Source organism: Megalobrama amblycephala, linkage group LG4, assembly GCF_018812025.1.
Source record: "Megalobrama amblycephala isolate DHTTF-2021 linkage group LG4, ASM1881202v1, whole genome shotgun sequence".
NCBI classification, from domain to species: domain Eukaryota; kingdom Metazoa; phylum Chordata; class Actinopteri; order Cypriniformes; family Xenocyprididae; genus Megalobrama; species Megalobrama amblycephala.
In genome coordinates, this window is record NC_063047.1 from 42111403 (window position 1) to 42138265 (window position 26863).

Here is a 26863-nt window from a genome sequence, read left to right on the forward strand (position 1 = left end):
AGAGTTTGACCAATGAGCGCTGCGATTGATATTTAAAAACCAGAAGGTGTTTACCTCAGCATGCTGTGTGTGTGTGTGTGTGAGTGATCTGACCTGTGTGCTGTAGGAAATCTGACCCAAGATGGGAAGAGGTAAGATAATAATCTTACAGATTAGACACGATTATTTTATTATTGAATTATCAGATTTTTAGTGACGCTTTTGCAAATATTATTCGTGTTTTCTGGATCATCTTTTGTCCTGACGTCAGTCGCAGCACACATAACGTTACACATAATATTTCATGAAATGAGCTTTATTTATGCATTCATCAGGCAAAAAGTCGACCAAACGAAGAGCTGTGGAAGGCAGTGTGAAGGACAAAGATGAAGTGGCCAAAGAAAACAAACACGGAAACACACCGGTGGGATATATAGAATATATATTGATGCATATATTTAAAAAAAATACATATATAATATATTGATGCGCATATATATATATATATATATATATATATATATATATATATATATATATATATATATATATATATATATATATATATATATATATATATATATACATTGATGCATGTATAAAGTTATATATTCATTTGATGCACGAGATGAATGTGTTTTGAACTTTGTTACTGACAGTGTTGGATGTAATTAATAAGTAATCTATCTAATGTAATCTAATTACTTTTCCATTGAAAAAGTAAATGAGGGATTACTCTTCATCTTTCTGTAATTTAATTACTTCTGATGTGATTGCATTAAATACTGTTTAATCTATAATAATTCTATATAAAACAACAGTGGATTTGATCAAGATTTAATGTTTTAATGTAAAATGTATGTTTTTAATGTAATCTCTTTGGTCAGTTCAAGAATAATTTATTCAGTAGTTAATTATTTATTTGAAAGAATTAATGGTGCAGTTTCATCTGCTCGTGTTCAACTGATCAAGACTGAAATGGGATTTAGAAACTGAGTAATCTGATACTTTTTAGAGTAATTAGTACAGTAATCTAATTAAACTGTGGAAGATTTTTTTTATTTTTTTTTTATTAAAGAGTAACTTACCCAACACTGCTTACTCACTGCTTTTCACCTTAAACAAGTTAAGAATACATATTGCTTATAAATGAATAGATTTGATCAAATGTGTGTTTGTGTATCAGACAAGCCCAGGTCAGCTGACCATACTCAGCTGTCTGAATCCAAACAAGCCGCTCCGGAGTAACCCGCTCGCCCCTTTATTACACGACAATTCAGCGGCGGACACGAGCAGACGGAGTGAAGGTATTCGCTTATCTCGTGTTAAAGAAACACGTTCATCATGTTCATCATGTCAAAGGTGTTTCACTTCCTGCGCTCTTCTTCCTCTGGCTGCTCAAAGATGCAGAAGAGCAGAACACTCCCAAACAGATCCAGAGCGGCTCACACAACGATCCCACTGATCCTCAGAAAGATCCTGGGACAAAGAAGCTAACCAAATCTGGGCAAAGAATAAACGGTGAAAAGTCAACAGACAGGAAGTACGTCTAATAAATCTATCGTCTGTGTGTGAGTTTGCTGTTTTATTCAAGTTTATTTGTGGAGACGTCCACAGCATCGTCTAACCATGTGACTTTATCTTGTTTTCTTCAGATTGAAAGTCAAAGAGCCTGAACTCAACCGAAAGGTCACAGATTATTTTCCTGTCAGGAGAAGTTGCAGGAAGAGCAAAGCCGAGCTGAAGGTAAACTCTTCCGGAATCTGACGTGTTTTTAAATGTTTCTATAAATGAAAATATCCGTTTCTAATATCTGTCACAACATTATGGATGAAAAGATCTGACGTTTCACATCAACTTGAACGTTTCAATTTGGCATTTCTGGCTCTTTTGATGAGGATTGAACGGATGAAACGACACTGTTCTGTCATATCCAGAGATGAATATGGGCTTGTTGTTTTGCAACAGTGTGAGAAGCAGCGGCACATTGATGATCTGATCAGGAACGGAGTGGAAGAGGGGCTGAAGGTGAGCCTTGATCAGTCTCTCTATGCTGTGACGTCAAACCTTTCCTTGGTTCAAGCCTCTGCTGTTTCCCGTCAGGTGAAGAGTATCGAAGGGAAGGGAAGAGGGATTTTTGCAGACAGACGGTTTCAGAAAGACCAGTTTGTTGTGGAGTATCATGGGGATTTGTTAGAGATTTCTGATGCCAAAGCAAGAGAGTCTCGATACGCTCAGGACCCCTCGACGGGCTGCTACATGTACTATTTCCGCTACCACGACAAAACCTACTGGTGAGTGTTTGTGTTCGGACATCAGCGAATGGTCATGCGTGTGCTTTAATGCAAGATCTGATGTGAACCATGTGATCTGTGGCCCTGTTATGGACAGAAGGGATGGATTATGTGCACAAGTATGTGATTTCGGACACAGCCCAGGTGAAACTGGGAATGTTAAGCTTTTTTCTTTGACTCTACTGCAAATAATTTCTCTAGATTTAAAGTATAATTGCTTTTCTTTGTACATTTTTTCTAGTGTTGACGCTACCAAAGAAAGCAACCGTCTGGGCCGACTGATCAACCACAGTAAAAATGGAAACCTTCAGACCAAACTGCATGATATAAAGGGCACGCCTCACCTCATCTTCCTGGCCTCCAGAGACATCGAGGTGGACGAGGAGCTGCTGTATGATTACGGTGACCGCAGTAAAGAAGCCATCGCTGCTCATCCGTGGCTCAAGAACTGATTCACTGGAGCTGATGGAGTCATCTAGACGTACAGTGCCATGTGACATGTCTGAGTTGTCGTCTGGTACCATAAAATGAATTGTATTGTCTTATGAACGTTAGTTTTTAATGAGTACACCTTGAGTTAAGGTTGAATGATGTAAAACTAATTGTCTAACCACTTAATGGTTGGGGAAAGTTCACTCAAATCAAATTTACTCACTCATGTTGCTCCAAACTTTTAGGACTTGCTTTTCTTCAGAAGAACACAAACTGTTTTGAAGAATGTTTTAGCTGTTTCTGTCCGGTCAGTGAAGTCAGAAAGGAACGATCAATCATGTGTGTTTTGCACAGGAAAGATGGGAGTATGTTTGGACTGACATGAGGGTGAGTAAAGGACAAAACGTTGTTTTTGGTGAACTATTGGTTTTAATGAGTAATGTATAAGAATATCAGTCTGACTTTAATGATAAGAGAAACGGGTATAGTTACTGTACATTTTGTATAAACAAAATCGTTTGTGAAGCAATTATACCACATTTTTTTGGTTTTGACTCCTTTTGTCTTTAACTCTGTTTATGTTTTATAAGAATTTGCAGCATTACATAAACACAAAATAAACCACACGTTTATTTAGAAATGAATAGTGCAAAAAATGTTCAACTGCAAATACACTTTATATAATGATTGTCATTTTAGCAGTTCATTTTAACCATAAATCCATTTAATTTATTATTGAAATGAAGCATACCACAATCCACAGCAAACGAACTTCAGGCAAAGATAAAGACATTGAGGATTTTCATTGTGACTTCTAGTATAAAGCAAAAACCTGTTCGACGCCACCCTGAAGAAGTGAGCCCTGTAAACACTTGTGCAGGACATGAATTTTACTGATTATTAAATAATTCAGAGTAATTAAACTTTCTGTGACCAAAGATTTTTATTGCATTTCAAACGTAAAAAAAAAACAATTCAGATATAAGAAACATCCAATAGGGAATAGGAAAGCGACAGACGCACCAGTCGGATTTATGAAAAAAAATAAAATAAAAAAATACTGTAAAAATCTTTATATATCAATTCTTCACATGCCAAAAAAAAAGTAATTTCTGGACCTTATAAAAACAAAAGCTGGATAATAAATGTATTTATTTAAGTGGCACATCATATTTGATTTTCTCGTTTATTTCACTGTCAGATCAAAGAAGGAAAATAATGAGTCATCATTTGATTTCTTGTGTAAGACACTCTTCTTTTTAGTTTACATTTAATAATTTAAATCATTTCATATTATGCATGTTGCTATATTAAATCCAGGGGCCAGTTGTTCAAAAGTAATCTGATCTGATTTCAGCTGTCGGATCAAATCCTGAAAACGTGTTCAAAAAGAAAAAGAAAAAAAATTCTGAAACCAGATTAGATCTCAAAATCCAATCTTGGTTTAGATCTGGATCAAATCATCAGTTTGTATTGTTCAAGACTTTAGTAATATTAGGATACCTTTGATCCAAAAGGAGTGGATTTCAGGAACAAATGTAATAAAACTTTAAAACTGGTTAAAAAATTAAAAATTTATCATGTAATATACATACACACATTTTTTATTTTGATCTTGATTAGTTTAACTGTTAATGAATTAGAAGCAGACATTAGGCTTCATATTCAGCCTTTTGGTAACCTACTGTAAAGTAAAAAAGAGATTTTGGTGCCATTTAAAAAATCCCCAAACAGCTGTAAATATCAATTTTAATCTCTGTTTGTAAACTACATTGGCACAATCATAAGAGATGAACCAGTCAAAAGTTATTTGGGAGCGAACGTAAAGTTTTCTGAGCTAATGCAAAAACATCCCCCCCTCCCCATCTCTTTTTTTCTCTCACCATGTCCCTTTAGGGGCTCCGTAGAGCACCAGTAATCCAGATTTGGTCATCTGAAAGAGTGTGTATCTGGATCAGGGTGATCCAATCCAATCTTGCTTTGAAAAACCAGCACAAAAGAAAGATTACCTGATCCTGGATAGAAAAACATTCCAAATCCAGATTAAACTTTTTGAACAACTGGCCCCTGATAACGCAGTAATCCATGTAAAAATGTAATTAAGAACAGCATTTCTTAATATCTATAATTGTCATCTATAATTTCATACTGCAAGCCGATTAAAAACACGTTTTTACATTCATTTGGCCTACAATTTACCACTTCATATACCTTAAAGAGATTTATTAAACATTGTTACCTGGTACAGGTGCTTCAAAACAACAAATCAAAAGTATTTTAGTTGAAGAACCTTGTGATTTTGACTCTAAAATCCCTAGTTTGTTAAAATTAGAACTAGAAAGTGATACAAAGTCACATGGACAGTTTCTGTCCAAAAGCGTGTCGACAGATACTGAAGATATTTTCTAATTCAGTACGATCTTCAATGAAGTCTTAGAGAGCAAATCAATGCGTTTAAGATAATACGTACAGTATTTAGTGCTGTCACCAAAATCAGTCCCAAACTGTCTCTTTTTGACATGACTAAATTAAAACTGATTCTAGTGATGTCATACCGTATTACAGTAAAAATACTGAGCTAATGGAAGATGAAAGATATATTAGCTGCATTTGTGCTGTTGACATCATCTCATTCATGTTTCACACTCAATAATGTACTAATTGAGAACTTACAAAACGTACTCATTTAAAAACAAGGAAAGGAGTCAGGCACAGGACTTCTGGGTCAGTCCAGTTAAAAAAGGCACTTGTCTCTGCTGGAGAGGACTGAGCTTGTTTCACGGGTGTTTGGTTTCTTGTATTAATCCTGGTAAAGTTTTGCAGATTGACTATTTTTGTCGAAATGAGAACCTGAAAAAGAGAGAAACAGTTTGTCAACAAATATAGCAAAGACCCACACTAGATCAAAAACCACATTATTCTTCAGATCAAGACGTTTATGGAAAATCAGCTTCATAAATCTCTGCTGAGAAATAAACATCTTCAACACTGCTGCGAAATTTCACTGATGATACAAACTTTTTGAACCGAATACGTTTTTCGTTTCAATTATTTTACTTTAAGCGTAAGAATTTTGTGAATATTTTGAATGGAACAAGATTAGATAAATTTTTCCATGGTCTGGTTTGCTTGTATTTATCAAATGGCCTGAATTTATCCGTACTCTACTCACTGAAAACATGACTTACAGAAGTAAATATCATTGTCATTTGGACATAAAGGTTTTTCTCTCCATCTTGAGGAGTTTTTCTTTAACATGACTTTGACAAATGACTAACTCAAGATAGAAGGACAAACTCCAGCGGGCCAAACCTGCTCCACCGTCCCACCGCTGGTAAAGCAGTCACATGACTGGTAAAGCAGTCACATGAGGCTTCAATAAATGAAAAAAGGTCAAGAAATTCGACAAGACATGGCGGGTTTACAGGTACACACCTGCCCTGCAGTACTGGCTTGTATGTATTTTAAACCACTTACACTAGTGGTCAAAAGTTTGGATTAATTGAGATTATTTTTTAATTTGTAAGAAAGAAAATCATCATATGAGAATGATTTCTGAAGGATCATGTGACACTGAAGACTGGAGTAATCATGCTGAAAATTCAGCTTTGATCACAGGAATAAATTACACTTTACTATATATTCACATAGAAAACTTATTATAAATGGTCATAATGTTACTGTATTTCTGATTAAATAAATGCAGAGGAGACTCTTTCAAAAACATTAACAAATCTTAATTATTACAAAATGTGTGTATCTGATATCTTGATGTAAAGCTAATTGGCTCAATTAGATCAGACTTTTTCATTTGCCCCCAAAAAATGTCTCGTCCAAAATGTAATCTAAATATGATGTAGTTTCAAATCAACATAATAATTGAATATCTGAACTGAAATGTAGTTGATTAAGATTCAAACAGTCTATCATATCAACTATTTTAGTAACTTTGCAACTACATGTCAATTTATTCTACTAACCCGAACCCTAAACTAGCAGTCTACTAATACTCTAATGAGAGCTCATTTACATGTAGTTGCAAATAAATTTGAGTTAGTTGACATTGTAGTTACTTAAAGTTAGTAGAATGTCAAAAGTGGTCTATCAAAATAAAGAGTAACCTTTTTATTCTTAAGACCTACTTTTGGTTGAATAAACTTGTTAAGTGTAGAACAGCACAAAGACACTGTCAAACACTCACAGTCTCTGAATAGTGCTCTTCTCTCGGTTCTCCTCGATCGCGCTGGAGGGTGCGGGCTCTGACTCAGGGAGCGTGTCCAGCTTTACTTCCACCATTCTCTGCTCTGACCCGAGGACCCCACTGCAACACATCAGATTTGACCTTAATCCTAACCTAACCTAATAATTTATATTTTGAAGAACATTGGACCTTACTGACTTTTATTTTCATATCTAAAACAACAAAAAACTCTTTCTTTTTGCTCTGCGACCCTGTAAATGTGCATCGATCCACTCTTTACCTCTTGTAGAGCTGCAGCTCCTCTTGGGCCACCATAAGCTGGGCTTTGAGTTTGTTTCTCTCCTGCAGAACCTCCTTTAACTCCTGCATGGTGAATCGTGGTCTGTTTGGGTCTTTTAAGTCCACAACTAGTTTGTTTGGCCCAATACTTTGCTATAGTACAAGGTAAGAAAAAGAAAAATATGCACGGATGTTCACAATAAGACAAGTAACATGTATTTCACCCAAAAATAAAAAAAATCTGTCATCATTTACTCTCCCTCAAGCTGTTCCAAACCTGTATGAGTTTCTTCCTTCTGCTGAACACAAAGGAAGATATTTGGAAGAATGTCAGTAACCAAACAGTTGATGGACCCCACTGACTTACATAGTATTCTTTTTCCATACTACAGAGGTCAATGGTGTCCATCAACTGTTTGGCTACCAATATTTCCTCAAAATATTTGTGCTGGCTACTGTACACAGACCACCAGGACACCATACAGACTTTATCAAAGAATTATCTGATTTTCTATCGGAGTTAGTACTAACTGCGGATAAAGTCCTTGTTGTTGGTGATTTTAATATCCATGTAGATAATAAAAAGACGCATTGGGATTGGCATTTACAGACATTCTAAACTCTATTGGAGTTAGACAACACGTGTCAGGACCCACTCACTGTCGTAATCATACTTTAGATCTGATATTGTCACATGGAATCGATATTGATGCTGTTGAAATTCTGCAGCAGAGTGACGACATCTCAGATCATTATCTAGTCTCGTGTTTACTACATTTAGTCAAAGAGGCTAAACTGCCTCCCTGCCATAAATATGGTAGAACCATCACTTCAAACACTAAAGATCGCTTTATAAATAATCTTCCTAATTAGTTTCATCGCCTTAGCATACCAGACAGCTTAGAAGACCTCGATGTTGCAACAGAAACTATTGCCTCTGTCTTTTCCAGCACATTAGACTCAGTTGCTCCTTTGCGTTTAAAAAAAGATTAAGGAAATTAATCCAACGCTGTGGTACAATGAGCACACTCGGACCCTTAAGAGAGCTGCCAGAGAAATGGAGCGCAGCTGGAAGAAAACAAAACTAGACGTTTTTCGCATTTCGTGGAGAGAGAGAATGATTATTGAGTACAGAAAGGCCTTAAAAACTGCTAGATCTGCCTATTTTTCAAAACTTTTAGAAGAAAATAAACACAGCTCTAGGTATTTATTTGATACAGTGGCTAAATTAACAAGAAATAAAGCTTCAACTTCTGATGTTTCCAAACAGCACAGCAGTAATGACTTTATGAACTTCTTTACTTACAAGATTGATAATATTAGAGGGAAAATTATAACCATGCAACCGTCTACTACAGTCTTGTGTCAGACAGTGCATTGTAGTGTCCCTGAGGAAAAATTCATTTCATTTACTGCTTTAGGAGAGGAAGAATTGTCTAAACTTGTTAAATCATCAAAATCAACAACATGTATGTTAGACCCTATACCGTCTAAGCTATTGAAAGAGCCTTCCGGAGGTCATAGATCCTCTTCTTAATATTGTTAATTCATCTTTGTCACTAGGACACGTACCAAAAACTGGCTATTATTAAACCTCTTATTAAAAATCCTAGAGAATTGGTCAATTACAGGCTGATCTTGAATCTACCTTTTCTGTCAAAAATACTAGAAAAGGCACAACTACGTTCCTTCTTGGAAGGAAATAGTATCTGTGAGGATTTCCAGTCAGGATTTAGACCGTACCATAGTACTGAGACTGCTCTCATTAGAGTTACTAATGATTTGCTCGTATCATCAGATCGTGGTTGTATCTCTCTATTAGTGTTACTGGATCTTAGTGTTGCTTTTGATACTATCGACCACAATATTCTTCTAAACAGACTCGAAAACTATGTTGGCATTAGTGGAATTGCATTGTCATGGTTCAAATCTTACTCATCTGACCGTTATCAGTTTGTAGTAGTAAATGAAGAGATATCAATCACAAGTTAAATATGGAGTACCGCAAGGCTCAGTACTAGGACCGTTGCTTTTCACTCTGTACATGCTACCCTTGGGAGATATCATTAGGAAGCATGGCGTTAGTTTTCACTGTTACGCTGATGATACTCAGCTCTGTATGTTTTCGCGCCCTGACGAAACTTACCAATTCACCAAATTAACGGAATGCACAGCTGATATAAAACATTGGATGACCAGTAATTTCTTACTACTAAATTCAGAAAAAACAGAGATTCTAATTTTTGGACCAAAAACTTCTTCAGTAATAACCTAGAATACTGTCTAACACTTGATGGCTGCTCTGTTCATTCTATTGGATGAGAACTGAGCTGGACGATGACATCACTGCTTTCTGCAAAACTGCTTTATAGATGAAATTAAGTAATTTAGTAATTGATGATCATCATAAAGGAACTGAATCAACACTGACCTGACCTCAGCTGAACAATGACACGGTTTTCTTTTAGAGATGAGTTTGAATCAGTGAATCATTTTCACTGTGAAGCTGCTTTAAATAATCTATAAAAAGAGCTACAGAAATAAAGATGACTGGACTTGACCTCATTTTTTTTTGTTTTGTTGTTTTAAACAAATGGAGGCATGAGTCAATTATTTTGTGGTCATCAACATTATGCTGTTGATTGATTGTATTTAACCCAGAATATTTCTTTAAAAGCACCCAATGTGAACAGCAGTCTTAGTATCAAGAATTATAATATAGTAATATATAATCTAATTCCTTCTGAGCCTCACATTATCAGAGCCTTCTGCGACTCTGTCCATCTCTGTCCTCATGTTGTCCAGCTCCATCCTCAGCTCCTCCATGGACAGGTTGTACTTGTTCACCATGTTCTCCAGCATCTCCAGCACTCGGACGATCTTGAACTGTAGGTCCGAGAACTCCCGGCCGCCTGTGTTGACCTTTAGCAGATCTCTGCCGATCAGGTAGGAGATGTCATACACATCCTCCACAGTCAGGTCCAACACGTCCTTGTCGAAAGCCTGCATGGGTGAGCTGTCCTCCCGCCCCTCCATTCTGACCCGAGGATACAATCTCTGCTCCAAACACAAGATATGGCGAGGCCAGCCTCACTGTCCCAATGAAATCACAAATTACCGACAACTTCCTCTTCCAAACTGGATCCTCTGCTTTCCTGCAACTTTCAGCGTTTGATTGACGCGTTAACCAGCCAATGGGGAGTCGCTCCATGAACAAGAGGTCAAGCCTGAGCCAATCAAAACAGCTCCTGACGATCCCGTGGGACAGTGTGTGCGTAATGTAATTTGATGAAAACAGATTTATTTTGTTAATGTCATAATATTTCTCAGCTGTTCTCAGAGCTTCATTACACAAAAGAACCCAGCTGGCAAATATACACAATATAATGTTTATGATTAAACACATAGGAGACAGATGATGAGTTACATGACGAAATAAATGGAAACATTTGCTAATTTAGTTTTTGTAAACTTATGCACCCATACTCATCTAGTTTTTGCAGAATATATAAAAGACACCTGATATCGTTTGTTATTAATTTCTGAAAATGTTGAGCCTTCGTAAACCTATGTGCCGGAGCTCAGTGTGTGTGTGTGTGTGTGTGTGTGTGTGTGTGTGTGTGTGTGTGTGTGTGTGTGTGTGTGTGTGTGTGTGTCCGCTATGTGGCAGTAGCTGTTCATTTTCTCTCAGGTGAAGCTCTCTCCTCATCTCTGCTGCTCTCTCTGTTTCCCAAAAGCATCGTTTACCGTCACAGTTCCGTCGTTATTGGGATATAGTTCAACGAGTGTTTCCCGAAACCAAAGTTAAAGGATTAGTTCACTTTTAAATAAAAATTTCCTGATAATTTACTCTCCTCCATGTCATCCAAAATGTTCATGTCTTTCTTTCTTCAGTGGAAAAGAAATGAAGGTTTTTGAGGAAAACATTCCAGGATTTTCTCCATATAGTGGACTTCACTGGGATTCAGCGGGTTGAAGGTCCAAATGTCAGTTTCAGTGCAGCTTCAAAGAGCTCTACATGATCCCAGACGAGGAATAAGAGTCTCATCTAGAGAAACCATCGGACATTTACTAAAAAAATACAACTGTATATACTTTTTAACCACAAATGCTCGCCTTGGACGTGCTTCCGCCAAAACCGCACTTCCGTATTCTTCAAAAAGCTTACGCTGTGTGTCCTACACCTTCCCTATTCTACTTATGGAATGAACGTGGCGCCAGTTCAGTTTTTTCTGGGAGTAGAATAGACCCCTTAAAAGTTTGTAAACATTGCAACGTTTCCTGGTGGGCGGGGCTTAGCTGGAGGCAAAAAGAGGCGCTGGACTCAATGTTGACAAGCGTAAGCTAGCATGTTTTAGGAGGGATTTATTAAACATAGATGCAGAAGAAGGTTCAGAACTGTCCGAATATGTACAGTCACTGACTCTGCGGGACCGTGACAGCTATTTTTGTAAATTAACTTAAGTTTTGGATATTTCCTAGACAACATATAAATTACTTTCGGGTGGTTCGGGGAATTTTGTCAAGGCTTATTGTCTAATGTAACCTAACGCTGGGCTAACTATGATTATGGCTAGCAATGTGGATTATTTTAAGAGACCATTCAAAGGATGGCACACACATCTATCGCTGTATGTTTGTTTAACATTTAAGCTAGCTAGTGCGCTAAAAGTTGGCGACTTTTCATCTATAAAACAGAAACTTGCTGATTTATACTAGATAAAACCAACACACCATTACATATGCATCGATTATTTTACCTGATATGAAGTGTGCACTGCAAACACGAGCATTATTTATGATCGTCTCCGTCCAGTCTGTACGCCGTATTGCTTTCAACCACAATTATCTTTTTGATTTCTGTGAAGGAATGTCTGCCGGGATCTGGTAAAACTTTAGTTTTGAACCAAAAGTCCTGTTCCTTCTATTCTGGCAGCCAAAAACACAACAAGACGACATTTTAAAGTCAAAACCTCAAACTTTTAGCGCGCCCGCTATGAGTTCTTATTTATGTTTTGCCTCCAGCTAGAGCGGTGACGTCACAGTGACGCAGGCGATTGAGGCGTTTATAGGGAAGGACACACAGCGTAAGCTTTTTGAAGAATACGGAAGTGCGGTTTTGATGGAAGCACGTGCAAGGTGATCATTTGTGTTTATAAAGCATTTACATTTACACTCGTCTGGTGTCGTTTAAAGCTCTTTGAAGCTGAAACTGTAATTTTGACCTTCAACCGTTTGGAGGCCATTGAAGTCCACTATAAGGAGAAAAATCCTGGAATGTTTTCCTCAAAAACCTGTATTGTTTTATTTTATTGTTTCAAAAAACAAAACAAAAAAAAAACATAATTTACCCCTTTATTTACAAAAATATTGATCTGCAACATGCGTTTTGTGTTCATGCGAGAGCTGGCATTGTTGTGTGAACAAGCTTTGGATAATGTTATTTTGCAAATAAAGGGGTAAATTATGGGGTTTTGCACAAAGCACTAGCATCGCTTCATAACACTGAGGATACGCCACTGGAGTCACATGGAGTACTTTAATGATGTCATTCCTTGGAGTTGTAGTTGCGTTGGATCTCTATAGAGGGACAGAAACCTCTTGGATCAAAAATGTGTGTTCTGAAGATGAACGAAGGTCTTACGGGTGTGGAACGAGAGTAATTAATGACAGAAATTATATTTTTGGGTGAACTAACCCTTTATGCAGCGAGTTACGTCGTTGTACGGATGTTTTGTTTCTCCTCTGCTGGTGTCAGACTGCTTCTTTTCTGCTGTTGATGTGAACTGATTAATTTGAGTTGCTTAAGTTTAATTCTTTCTTTTTGTTGTTAAGCTTGAATAATAAGTGCTGTGTTGATTTAGTCTTTATTGGTAAGAAGACTATCCTAAACTTAAGCTTCCTTGTAAACAAAATAATTTTTTTGTTGTACAGTTGGGTACCCATTCCCATTTCTATTTATGTTGTTACTAGCACTGTTTGGGACTCTCGGCTTAAGTCTGGACAAAAGGATACACACACACACACACACACACACACACACACACACACACACACACACACACACACACACACACACACACACACACACACACACACACACACACACACACACACACACCTTCCTTGTTCAATCATGGATGGCTCAAGGACACTCAGGGTTTCTCCTTAATCATAGTTCAATCAATAGAGCAACAAATCTGCTCAATTACTGACATCATATTTCCAATGTAAAGCCACAGGAGAACTGTCACCTGACCGTCACTCAGTCCTCCTCGAGCACACACTTTGGTGACGTCATGCCGCATAGATTGCCGTACAGAAGCCGGCTGGGAGAGACACACACTGCGCATGCTCAGTGATGCTCCTTGTTCCAGAGGGAATCATCGGGCGCCTTCATTGCTGCCGACATTCTCCCTGTTCATGAACTGAACTCACTCCGCTCGCGAGCCTCGGAATGGACTCTCAGAAAGTAAGTGGCGCTCAGTGAAAGTGTTTGAAACCAGCCAATAGCTGATCTGTGTCTGCGGTCATGTGTGATCGAGTAATACTGTGTTTATTACACTGTAATGTCGCAGCACCGTTAATAACTCTAGATAGAGTCTCTTGATTCAGTGTGCTGTAGGCCTGTGGCGTTTATGACACTGAAGTCAGATGTTGTTTTAGAAACTGTGTTTGACTGGAAGCTGCATTCATGAGAAACCTGAAGATGTCAGAATAAGAGTGAATCAGTGTTTATCTCTCTGTGTTACTGATCCTTGTTGCATAACACCATTATATTCTGTGCTATATATACATGCAGCACCTTCTGTAATGTGTTATATAAACTATATGCATTATATAATGATGGAGCAGATTTCTGAATGTAAATGAGATTTAACCAGCATTACTGCAGCTACAGGTTACATAAGAGTGTACTGGATGTCACCTGCACTCCCAAGTTTACTCAGCAGAAGAAGATAAAGAGACAGGAAGTGACATCACGGTGTTTCTCTTCCACACTTTATCTGAATGAAAAGATCCCTGTGTGATATTGAGCTGAGAGCTGTGTGTGTGTGTGTGTGTGTGTGTGTGTGTGTGTGTGTGTGTGTGTGTGTGTGATCACAGGTGTGTGTGTGTGTGTGTGTGTGTGTGTGTGTGTGTGTGTGTGTGATCACAGGTGTGTGTGTGTGTGTGTGTGTGTGTGTGATCACAGGTGTGTGTGTGTGTGTGTGTGTGTGATCACAGGTGTGTGTGTGTGTGTGTGTGTGTGTGTGTGATCACAGGTGTGTGTGTGTGTGTGTGTGTGTGTGTGTGATCACAGGGGTGTGTGTGTGTGTGTGTGTGTGTGTGTGTGTGATCACAGGTGTGTGTGTGTGTGTGTGTGTGATCACAGGGGTGTGTGTGTGTGTGTGTGTGTGTGTGTGTGTGTGTGTGTGATCACAGGTGTGTGTGTGTGTGTGTGTGTGTGTGTGATCACAGGGGTGTGTGTGTGTGTGTGTGTGTGTGATCACAGGGGTGTGTGTGTGTGTGTGTGTGTGTGTGATCACAGGTGTGTGTGTGTGTGTGTGTGTGTGTGTGTGTGTGTGTGTGTGTGTGTGTGTGATCACAGGGGTGTGTGTGTGTGTGTGTGTGTGTGTGTGTGATCACAGGGGTGTGTGTGTGTGTGTGTGTGTGTGTGTGATCACAGGGGTGTGTGTGTGTGTGTGTGTGTGTGTGTGTGTGATCACAGGTGTGTGTGTGTGTGTGCGTGTGTGATCACAGGGGTGTGTGTGTGTGTGTGTGTGTGTGTGTGATCACAGGGGTGTGTGTGTGTGTGTGTGTGTGTGATCACAGGGGTGTGTGTGTGTGTGTGTGTGTGTGTGTGTGATCACAGGGTGTGTGTGTGTGTGTGATCACAGGGGTGTGTGTGTGTGTGTGTGTGTGTGATCACAGGGGTGTGTGTGTGTGTGTGTGTGTGTGATTTTTGTCTCTGATTTTGGCATTTTTTTATAATGCAGTAATTATTATGCAGCTTTTGCATTTGTCATGTTTTGATTATTGATTGGAGAGAATCATTAGAAATAGACATTTGTGCAAGTTTCCTGAATCAGTGCCGGTCGGAGTCAGGGAATATATGGCACATGATCCGGCTGTATTGTCAGAAGTGGGTCATGCCGTTGAGGGTTTTGTGAAGGATTCAGATTTCAAAGGGTGTAACGGTTGGACCTTTCAACAGACGGACTGTGAGATTCACCTGCGACTCAAAATTCATCTTATCTGGAGTCGAGCAGTCTGAAGAACGTGAGGGATCAGATCACAGCTAGATCAGGTTTACTCATAAACTCCTCAATGATCCGTATGTGAATCTGGTTCAAAGGTGGACTGTACTGTTTCTGTCGTCTGCTAGTTCTGCAGTTTAGGGCGTGGATCTGTGATGGTCAAAGAGCAAATTACAGATAGATATTTAGAACGAAATCTGACTGTATGTCTGAAGTAGGTCAGCTGTGCCTCTCATGTTTCTCTGTGCCGTTGACTCATAGTTTTGTGTTGACGAAGCTCAGAAAATATATATTGTAAGCTGAATGTAACAGACAGAAAGTGTCCAAATATTTCACTGTTTTAAAACTCATCTGGATGTCAAACATCCTCTACAGATCGAGTTCCAGTGTTTCTTCTAAAGGTCCTGCTCACATGATGTTTATTTAGCTATTTCTCTGTTTTTCTCATCACATGTCTCACTGTCTCATATTTCATCTCAAGCATGTTCTTCATTGACACTGTTGTCTCCTTGGTAAACAAACACACTAACTTCAGAACTGTTAGAGGTATAATTCTTCATTGTGCTGGAAATGATGTGGGATTTGTTTAGACTTCGATATGAAGTCAGCATGAGATTCACTCTGTTTTCTAAATGCATGTTATAGACCTTATTGTGAACAGTTCATTCGTGCGTATGATTCTTTTATTTTGCTTCTTTTTTGTTTTTACTTGTATGAAAACGACATATGCAGATCATTTTGTCTTCTTAAACCCGCTCAGCTCGCGTTCATCCGCCACGCCCACATCTCAACATCCAATCAACAACCGACACATAGAACCTTGTCCCGCCCAACATTTTTTCCTTTACGCCGATCCTTTACAACTTTCCGTCTCAATACGGAAGAAACAACTAAAGTAAACAGAATCTTTATGATTTTATTTGTGTGTGTGTGTGTGTGTGTGTCTGTGTGTGTGTGTGTGTGTGTGAGTGTGTATTTCCCCCTAAAATGATGTTGGGCCTCTGATATATTCAGCCCTGATAAGTGTTTAGATATCTTCAGTTGCAGTAGTTGCAGACACATCTGTGATAATGAGGACGACTCGATTGAGTACTCGTGAAATGCAAGCTGGCACAATGTAAAGACAATGTAAAGATTGTGTATTTTTGTCAGTATGTTGAGTCAGTGTCTGGATTAGGCCCAGAAGTCTTTATCCTGAACTAGCATTCTCTCCTGGAGACAGATAAAGTGTGTTCTGGATTTGAAGGATTTAGGGACCGTCTGACCAGAATAGTATGCTCTACGTCATGCTGTCTCCACCCTATTGTTGACTCTGTGTTTGTGTCTGTGTGTAATCTCAGGAGAGAGATGCGCATCTGTGACGAATGTCATTCATTAGCATGTGTTCAGTGGTCTGCTGGGAAACCCTGCTCCAGCCATTCCTGTGGACATAATTTGACATGTGCAAACTTCCTGAACACAGTTTAGACCAGGTACATCCCGTCATGACAGTGGTTCTTTCAGCAGGATAATGCACACATTGTTCAGGAATGGTTTGAGGAGGAATAGTTTAAGGTGTTGCTCTGGTCAGGGCATGATTACCACGACACATATAAGTTTCAAATCAATACGTTAAAGCCAACATGTTCTCCAATCAATACAACCATACAGGTCGTTTGTCACTTCCCTGAAATACGACCCATAGGAGCGTTTACTAAAGTGACGCCCCTTTCGACAACAGGACACTTTCATTTTAATGCATTGTTCCCTTTTATCTGCGGCATGTTTCGGGTTTGGCGTAGCTCAATTGGCAGAGCATTGCAATAACAATATTCAATCATGTGATCATGTGATCATGTGATCGTGGGTTCGATCCCAGGGAACATGTGCTCATAAAGTGTGTATGCACTATAAATCACTAAGGGTAGGTTTAGGGGTGGGGTGGGTGTAGTCGTTAATAAAAAAATTTGTTTTGCTAAATGGAAATATGAGAAATGGTGTAAAAAATCCACACATTGCATTTAAATGAACACGCATTTAGATTGGTAACGACAGTCATACGTTATTTCATGACGACAGACGTAACACGACACTGTCATTATTTTTATGCCCGCTAGAGGGCGCATGACTTCAGAACGTAAATATAGGTCGTAATAAGGTGCTTGAAAAACGACCTATAGGGTGTTTTTTGGAGGACAGTCTCGATAAAGCAGTGAAAAGGAGACATCCAGGAGGGTCTCAGTCAGAGTTTGGAGCGAGTTGAGGCGGTTCTCTGATCAGCATGTCTCCAGCAGAAGGGTTCTAGACATGTCCAACTGGGAAGAGACCCCGGGGCAGACCCATGACACGCTGGAGGGATTATATATCCCCGCTGGCCTCAGAATTCCTTTGGATCCCCAGGATCCGAGATGTTCCCAGGGGAAAAGGTTTGGTCTGCTCTTCTTAGGCTGCTGTTTTATGGAATATGGATGTAATAAAGTCCACAGTTCAGGGAAGAAGGAGGCAGGAACTGGAAAACGTTAAACCTAAAGTTTAATGATAAAACAAAATGTAAATAACATAAAAGTAACAAGCAGCAGCAGTCTTCCTGCCTTCCTGCATATAAACATAATAAAAACAACAAGGTAAAATATCCCAGGCCTGGCCCTCTCTCTCCTTCCACTGTCGACGCTCCTCCTGATGTCCTTCTGGAGCTCCTCAGAGGTACTCGAGTCCGCTGTGTCGCGCAGGTGTCTCTCATTAAAGGAGTCATGAACTGAGTTGTTTTATTGTTTTATAATGTTTCCTGGGGTGCACTTATAATGTTAGTATGATTTTTACATCAAAAAATGTCATAATTTAGAAATAAAAGGCATTTTTCTTACCCTGATTTTAGCCTCTGATTTGAACGCTCTGTTTTAAGGGGCGTGTCTCTGTGAGACTTCAGTGTAAACGCCCACTGCTGTGATTGGCTGACATGTTTGTCTGTGAAATAGCTAAGCATTACTCTCTCGAAAACTTTTAGTTCGTTTTTACTATTATACAGCTCTCAAGATTAACTAATCGTGAAAAGTGTTGATTATTTAGATCTATGGCATTATATTTAGATCGTGGCATGAAAGGTTGCAGTGATGAACATTGTAGTCGATCACAGACATGTTGTTGAGCTCATGAAAGCAGTGATCTCGTCATTGAAACTCAATTTCTGCACACTAACGAATGCTTTCATCATAACTAACAGTGCAAACACCATATAAATAAGAGATTTGTTGAATAAAACGGGAGTTTTGGCTCGAGTCCAGAACTCAGTCACTGATAAACTCACTCTGTTTGATTGACAGCTCCAGCGATTGTAAAGGGAGCGTTCTTTGATCACTTTCTATATATAATTTAATCACCATTTAAATAACAGAATATTTTCATCCTACTAAGAGAAACAAGGTGAAGTTGAGCGTTTAGTCGCTGGTTTGATTTACTGACACACAGACAAAGATCATCTGACTGTACATGAATCATTAATATCAGATCAGGCATTAGAATGAACACAGTTACTGACATGTTGTTGCATTACTGTCGAGTCCGTATCGTAAAAGTCTGTTTGCACTGAAATGCGATTGATTTACCAAAGAATCCACAGTGAAATGAACCGAATACAAATAAATAAAGCTCAACTGAGACATTCACATTGTTGAAAATAAATAATCATATTCCTGCATTAGGATCCTTTAAAAGGTAATGTTATTTTAGTCCTGTATCGCTCTTCTCTCCTCCTCATCTCACTGACACACCAGTGGGCGGGGCTAATGTTGCAATGATGAAGTGGGCGTTGATTTCTTCTGAGGAGGCGGAGTTTCACCATCTATAGACACATTCCAGGATCAGTCGTTCGCTGGATCTGGTGTCAATAAAAGCTTTTGTTGGACTAACAAGGAAGTTTTCCGTTCTGAAACTTACAGGATATTCTTAGAATACGATGACCTCTTATATATCAAAAGCTCAAGGAAAAGTCGATTTCATGACCCCTTTAAACCTCTTTCCTCCAGCCTCTGTTCCCAATCACGTGTTTTTCACTGCATTGGTCTGTTGTGAAAGTTCAGAGCATGAAGTTTTTGCAGCTTAGTTTCAATAAAAAGTCTTTTTCTACATTAGAACAGAAATGAATTATTACCATACTTTCTTTTTTCCTCCTTCACCTCCTGAATTACTGTCAGAAAGATGTATTTTGTACATTAAGCATCACTCTATCATGTCAACGAATGCAAACGACTGATCCACAAGCTGACTGGATCACAAACTTCTCCTTTGACCAGAAGGTTGTCCTTCCACTGGAATTTGATTAGCTTTGCATATGGCCATGTCATGGAAACGTGCAGAGGTGGCGTCACTGCGCTTCTCCAGACGATAATCACATGTATCATATATCATGTTTTTGTGTACCACTGCCCTGGTCATGATTTTCTCTTAAAGATGTTGGCGAAAGCCTGCTGCTAATTACAGTAGAACAAGAACACAACATATTTGCTGCTTTGATGCAACTTCTTGTAAAACCATACAGAATCATGGAGTCTAAACCCTGTGTTTCAATTGCTCCGTTGAACCCATTATTACAGTTGTAATTATTGGTGTTTAACCAGTAACAACACATTTTATGGTTATTTATCTTTCTAAACCAGTTGTACCTTTAAAATGGAATGATGTTGAACAACCTATTCTTGTGAAATATACATGATTGCAAGTATGCCATGATGACACTCACTGTTTATTGATCTCTGTTTGGTGGTATTAGTTTTTAAAGATGTGATTTTTCTGGATTGCAAAACAAATGTAGACCAATGTTATTCCTGAAGCAGGGAATCGGAGAGGTTTCCACATGAGTTGCTATATAGGACACACCTAACAAGCCTCAGAGGACAGATATGGCTGTATAATAAATTAGGTCAAATGTTTTTGCTTAACCAATGCCGCATATAAATAGTGCTGTGATTTTAAAAGCGTTTTATTGACTAGAAATGCACAATATAAGGAAAATGTGATGTGGATGATATGGGATGTGATTAACCTAAGATTGATGTGGACACCTGAAGTATACTTTGGGCTTTAGACTAGATGGATGCCATGTTAAATAACACATTTTCAATAAATCATCCTGCTTCTGGTCTTCTTTACGTCACTTGATAGACTATTTAAAAGTTGAACACAAAAGTAAATTTTTGCCTCATAGAGAACATGGAAGAGATTGATAATATACCAGTGAGCCCTACGAGTGGCTCATATCCGCATGAACAATATGTCTGGGTGGGTGATATGACCAAAATCACAGTATAACGGTAGATATTACACTACCGTATTTTTTCTCAATGCCAATTTTAGTATCAGATGAAAAATGAAAACAAGGCTAACTAATGAAAGTAAAATAGAACAAATGAACACAATTGAACAAACATACAAATGCCAAATGTTTCTGTCCTTTGCAGGATGCCTTACAGAGGATAATTGCCACATTAGCAAACAAAAATGAGGAGCTCCATAATTTCATTGAAACGCTGAATCACACTTTGGGCCGAGTTCAGGTGAGTCTTCTGCGAGCAGAAACAATTTAGTGTACAAACTTCACAACTCTGTACTGTACACAACACCATTCACACACATGAACCGGTTCTGGTTCTGGTTGGATAATAACGGGTATGAATGTCATTAACAAATAATGTTTATGTCAGTAAAGAAGGAACATTCTGGAGGGAAGAATCTGTGTGAGGCTAATTGTGTCGAAACACACAAAATATTGTCATACATGCAACATATGATCTCACACATGTATTTTCACTCATTTTTAAATGTTAACCAAGTATTTGGCAAAAAATCAGCACAGACATAAAAAGTCATAATTATGGCCTAAGAAGTCTCATAATTGCATCATTTTGACTTTTTATGTCATAATTGTGATTTTATCTCATAATTTTGATTTCTTATCTGATAATTTCTACTTTTTATCTCATAGTTTTTTAACATAATTAGGGCTTAGTATCTCATAATTTCAATGTATGCCATAATCATGTTTTTGTCATAATTTTGACTTATCTGATAATTTCTACCTTTTGTCTCATAATTTTTTATTTTATCTCATAATTTTGTCATGTCGTAATTAGGAATTTAATGTCGAAATCATTATTGAGCGCAGCATGATTTATATTGCTCATACTGACGAAAGTTAGACAGTGACAGGTCTCTGCTGGTGTGAGTAGGGCTTAAAGATGGCAAGAAATATCCAATAACTGTTTTAATTACTTTTAAGGACTTCAACGATGCTTATACAAATGAAAAATAAGCCACAATATACTTTCATTTCTAAAGACTAATCGTTTGACTGTATCTAATCGTTCATTAGTTTTCTGGTTTAAACTCTTTTTCCCTTCCTCTGAAACGTCGTCTTGTTTCAGGTCAACTCCACACAGGTGGTGTCGGATTTAGAGGAGGAATTCGACACGCTGTACTCCATGCTGGACGAGATGAAGGAGAGTATGACGAGTGCCATCAAACAGGAAACAGTCCGGAAATCACATGAGCTTCAGGTCAGAGTCTTAACCCAATGTACCGCACTCGTGAATGCATCGTGGATAACGCTTTTCCGGAGTATTGAGGACTCTATGGGAAGATGTTCTTTGTTATTATTCTAAAGACATAAAGAGCCAGAATTATTCACAGAAACGAACACATTGTTTTTCCCACACCATCATATTTCAGTCAGGATTACAGCCTTTGATATCAGAGAACTTTGATTGTTTATGTAGTCAGGTTTTTTGTTTAAGTTTCTGTTAATTGTGTGTGTGTGTGTGTGTGTGTGTGTTGGCTGTGGCTGGGCTGCTGATGTCATGCTGCTGTAATGGCAGTATTGTGCCCATCCCTCTAAGTCCACTGAACAGGAACAATACAGAGAGAGAAATGAGCTCAGATGAGTGATTATCCATCAGCTCTCTTCCCATCCTTAACCGTAAACACAGCGGCCCACATCCACAGGAACCTCTGTACAGCCTCTTTTTAAGGTTATCTGAAGCTTCTGTGTGTCTGTCATGTTTCTCCAGTTCTTCAATGTTTTATCACTATTTTTGCCCACATGAATCAGTTCTGTACACCACTATGGCAGTTGTGGTGATATTATGTACTATTTGTGTTTACAAGATGAATTAAATACATAAATTATTATTATTATTAGCAGCATTATTATTGATGCTGGCTTAAAGTATCTCAACGTTTAAGCAGAAGGATCTGGATGAAATATTCTGACTGATCAATCCACAGTCTGACTTGTGATGCCGTCTGGATCATAATCACACCGTGTTCATTTATTTGTCCAGAGGAGAACTGAGTGTCTGATCCGTCGGGAACACTTGATATTCAGAAATATTACTGATCTGACTGCTCTGACACTATTGGATGAGAGCTGAACTGGACGATGACATCACTGAGCAGATTTCCTCCAGTTCAGTGGACATGTAGGGTAAAGCGGGTCAGGTCATGTTTCTTTAGAGCTCATTTTTTGGTGTAATGTAAAACAAGAATCTGTGGATCAGAACCTTAAGATTCTTTAATAGCAACCTGTGTGTGTGTGTGTGTGTGTGTGTGTGTGTGTGTGTGTGTGAGGCTGTCTCACAACTGTGAAATTTAACTTTCTCAATAATTAGATTTATTGAGGGGGGGGGGGAACAAATGGTCACTGAAGATGCATCAGACTCAAGTGGTAACGGCAGGTGCGATCGGTGATGTGTTACAGCTGTCCACTTGTGATCACATGTTTAGAGTGACTCTTTAGTTTCATCAGTAGGTCTTTATGGGTCATTGACTATGGCTAAAACAACATGTCATGTAGCCTATAACACGCTCTCACATGTTTATTTTCTAACATTTTGGGTAAAATTTACATATGTGGTTTCAACAGCCAGATGCATTTACACTTGTCCAGTTTCCTTTCGAATGCGTCTCAGACCACCAGATTTAGGGCCTGTTTACACCTGGTCACTTGCGTTTTCTCTGATGGGATATCTATCCGATCGTGAAAAGACCAGGTGTAAACGCCCCCTGAAACGCATTCAGGACCACAAATCATTGCAGATAATCAGAATAATGAAAATTGCATGCTCATCAACGGGGGTGAAGAGGTTTGCTTGTGTCTTGTAAGCATTGTACTGAGAATATTGTAAATAATCACATTATTGGTGCACATGTAAACACTGTATCATGCTCTCAACTGATTGGTTTAAAAACACAGATTCATTCAGGAACATAGTGAGTGATTTTATGAGTGCATCATTGAATTATTCACTCAACTGATTTCATTCCTGTGCTGCATCAGTTCATGTGCTACTGTGGGTTAGTGTGGCGCTGTGTTGTGTGCATGAAAAACACACAACTGTTTATCTATTTGCAAGCCTTGAACAGAAAAAAAGATCATACTGAGAAAGATGAGCCTGGAGGTTCTCAGCTCACGCAGATCGTTATAATATCAAGCTTTATGTGTTCTCCAGAACCAGCTGACCCAGAGCAGCAGTGCGTTAGAAAGCGCCGAGGAGCTTCTGGAGTTCGCCAACACCGCGCTGCACATCACAGACGAGGGCGAGTTCACTAAGGTACGCTCTTACTGATGTGTTTGAGAGAGGATAGTTACAACTGAAGTAATTTATTACAACGCTGGTTCTGTTTTCTCTTAAAATTCCAGTTTAATTTACTGTGGCTTGTTTAAAGTGCCTCTATCATGACCTCTCATGTGTGTGTAATCGAGCTGTTGTGAATGTAAAAGCTCCGCAAAGTTTCAAAGATCAAAGTGCAGATAAATAAAGTCTCCTAAAAGAAAGAAGTGATTCTGAAACGAGTCGTCAGTCATCATCCAGGTGACTGGAATTGATACCGCAAAACCGTTCATGTATCAAGTGCCGAGGAAGCTTCCGGAGCTGAAATTCAGATATGATAATGGAGAAATGAGAATATAGAAATGAGTATATCATGAGAAAATTAAACTGCTTTTAACCTTGGATGCATAAACCTGTTGTTGGAGACAACCTGTAAAATAGCATAATAGGGGCACTTTAAAGCTGCGAGCAAGAAAACCAAGAACAAAACAGAAATTATACATACTAATCCTGCTTATTTTCTGGAGGTTGATTTCTCACTTAAGTAATGATAATGGATAACACAAGTCTGTGTTTCTATGATCTGTTAATTAAAATTGAATCTATGAAAAGCTAAAGCTGCGTTTCCACTGAAATGACCCGGAACAGTTTTCCCAGGAACTTTTTTTCCCTCAGACCTGTTGACTTTCCAGTTCCCGCTGGATTTCTCCTCCGCATATACGCTCCATAAAGCCCGAACCTCGTCATCTGTCCATCGGTCGTATTTTTTACACTCATTCGGATAGCAAACAGCTCTTACTGAAATAAAATGCTGCGTGAACTCAACCAATCAGCATGTTCAGCGCTCAAGCCCCACCCCCGAAAGTTCCTGAACTTTGAAACCGTTCTACCTCGAGAGCAGGGACTTTCTGAGGGGGAGATTTTTCCCTGATCCCTGCGGTCGAAACACGCCGAGTGCCACCCCAAAGTCCCTGACTCCTGAGGAAAGTTCCTGCGGTGGAAACGCGGCTTTATGTGCGTACGATCCATTAAACTGCTCATTAACCTGTGCTTTTTATGTTTAGGGTCTACTTTACCCTCTGTTTGTGTGCGTACATCAGGTCCAGCACTGCGCTGAACTCTATGCTTTCACTTTACCCGCATGGCGATACTAACGACCTGCTCTTTTTCCTCTCTTCCTCTTTGTTTCACCCTCAATCACTGTTCCAAGGCTGCCAAACAGATCAAAGATAGGTACAGTATATGTTCCACTCTCTGTGTGTGGTTGTGTGTCCACTGCATGAACACTTCTCTCAGGGTGTGTTCACACTTGACAGGTTTAGTCTGATTGAAACACACTCCGGTGCGATTGCTCTGTTAGTGCGGTTCATTTGATGAAGTGTGAACTCTGACTGAAATATGAACTCAATACACACTAAAAACACGACGAGATGTGACCCTGTGAAGGACAGAACGCTCAAGCACACCTGGTTCCTCTCGTCACGGAGCTACGTCGCCCATCACGGTCCGGTACAGGCGTCAGAACCACCGTCTCCTCGCAGCAGATCTTCGTTTGTGTGCGACAGAAGAATTCCCACCACTGTTTTGACTCCTTTACAGATTTTCTAAGCTCTTTGCGAGTTCTTCACTGGTAATGCCATCATATGTACACACATACAGTGAGCGTTTAGCACACAGCACTGTTTTGGATGTAAATTCCGTCTCAAAATATACGCCATAAAAGCCGTTTGTTTGTTTGTTTTGTATCTTTAGGTGCAGCCTTAAAAATGACAGCGTGAACACTAAGTGAACCAGGAGTAAATGTATTTTTTCTTTTTAGACCCAAGGGCACTACAAGTGTGAACACACCCTTAATGATAGTAATGCCAACGTGTGTGTGTGTGTGTGTGTGTGTGTGTGTGTGTGTGTGTGTGTGTGTGTGTGTGTGTGCAGGAGTCACCTGTTGTCTGTGACATTATTATGTGGGTCATTCAGTCACTTCAGTCATGCACTGCGTCCCAAATCGAATACTTCCCTACTATATAATATGCAAAAATATGTCTGAATACATACTACTCGTGTCTGGATGACCTACTACTTCTGGCGAGATTCTGAAGTGTGCATTTGATGGACACTTTACTATCCCATGAGACCACGGGAGAAGATTTATGAATGGTATTGAAGCGACGCTGGCAGGTCACATGACAGTAACAATATGGTGGATGTAATACATCCAGATTTCATTCATATTACACACATGTGCACACATGCACTTTTTTAATGGTCATGAAGTATGTTTCAACCCAAATCTAGTACGTACTATACAGTATGTGATTTCGGACGCAGCTATAGTGTGATGCATGTTAACAAGGATGTTCTCTGTTTGCATTAGGATGTGTGCTGAAACAATACTTTATTTAGTTGTCTGTTCAGAATCGTGATCTCTATTTGAAACAAGAACATCACGATTCTCAGCTGTAGTGTGCATCAGCCTCGACGCCCCGTAAACCGACGCTCTCCTCATATATAATACATGTGTCTGTGGTCGCTTTAATCCACTGGGAATGAAAGGCTTCTAATGAAAGCAGTGAGGCTGATTACACTGTTCTAAAGCAGGAATTAATTATACATGTGTGTATCTACAATGGGAATGTTAACCTTAAAACTACGGTCTGATTAATGAAGTGAAATCTGCTAACTGCTGTCCGGCACACTAACACTGTTTCACACTGACTGAGACATGAGTGCTCCGGTTCTGTTATTTATGGGATACTGTGCCAAATATTCTCTTCAATAACAATATATAATATATTATGGACAGGGAAACTATTGCAGACTTGATCCTCATGAAATTATATGTGGAGGATGAAGATCACATTA

At 39.0% G+C, this 26863-nt stretch overlaps 3 protein-coding genes across 9 annotated transcripts in view; 2 read left to right on the forward strand and 1 right to left on the reverse strand.

Annotated features, from left to right (window-relative positions):
* The first annotated feature begins 3 nt into the window (after window positions 1-3).
* On the forward strand, window positions 4-3259 carry kmt5ab (lysine methyltransferase 5Ab). The gene is made up of 8 exons (XM_048189461.1): window positions 4-131; window positions 315-403; window positions 1166-1286; window positions 1384-1522; window positions 1635-1725; window positions 1948-2007; window positions 2083-2273; window positions 2515-3259. The coding sequence occupies exons 1-8, from the start codon at window positions 122-124 to the stop codon at window positions 2723-2725; spliced, it is 912 nt and encodes a 303-aa protein (XP_048045418.1). The 5' UTR covers window positions 4-121; the 3' UTR covers window positions 2726-3259.
* A 370-nt stretch (window positions 3260-3629) lies between these two features.
* On the reverse strand, window positions 3630-10351 carry rilpl2 (Rab interacting lysosomal protein-like 2). Its single transcript, XM_048189462.1, has 4 exons — window positions 9940-10351; window positions 7187-7338; window positions 6907-7026; window positions 3630-5555 (listed from the first exon to the last, which is right to left on the reverse strand). Exons 1-4 carry the CDS (start codon window positions 10219-10221, stop codon window positions 5534-5536), a joined length of 576 nt encoding a protein of 191 aa, XP_048045419.1. The 5' UTR covers window positions 10222-10351; the 3' UTR covers window positions 3630-5533.
* A 3150-nt stretch (window positions 10352-13501) lies between these two features.
* fsd1l (fibronectin type III and SPRY domain containing 1-like) overlaps window positions 13502-26863 on the forward strand; it is a 28784-nt gene continuing 15422 nt past the window's right edge. For 4 of the 7 annotated variants that reach the window (XM_048189465.1, XM_048189466.1, XM_048189470.1 and 1 more), the window contains exons 1-5: window positions 13503-13657; window positions 20858-20953; window positions 21821-21952; window positions 23903-24004; window positions 25215-25237. In XM_048189465.1, coding sequence (XP_048045422.1) covers window positions 13643-13657; window positions 20858-20953; window positions 21821-21952; window positions 23903-24004; window positions 25215-25237 — 368 coding nt within the window. In that variant the 5' untranslated portion in view covers window positions 13503-13642. Of the gene's footprint in view, window positions 13658-20857; window positions 20954-21820; window positions 21953-23902; window positions 24005-25214; window positions 25238-26863 lie in introns of all 7 variants that reach the window. The other 3 variants (XM_048189469.1, XM_048189467.1, XM_048189468.1) reach the window with 1 other exon arrangement.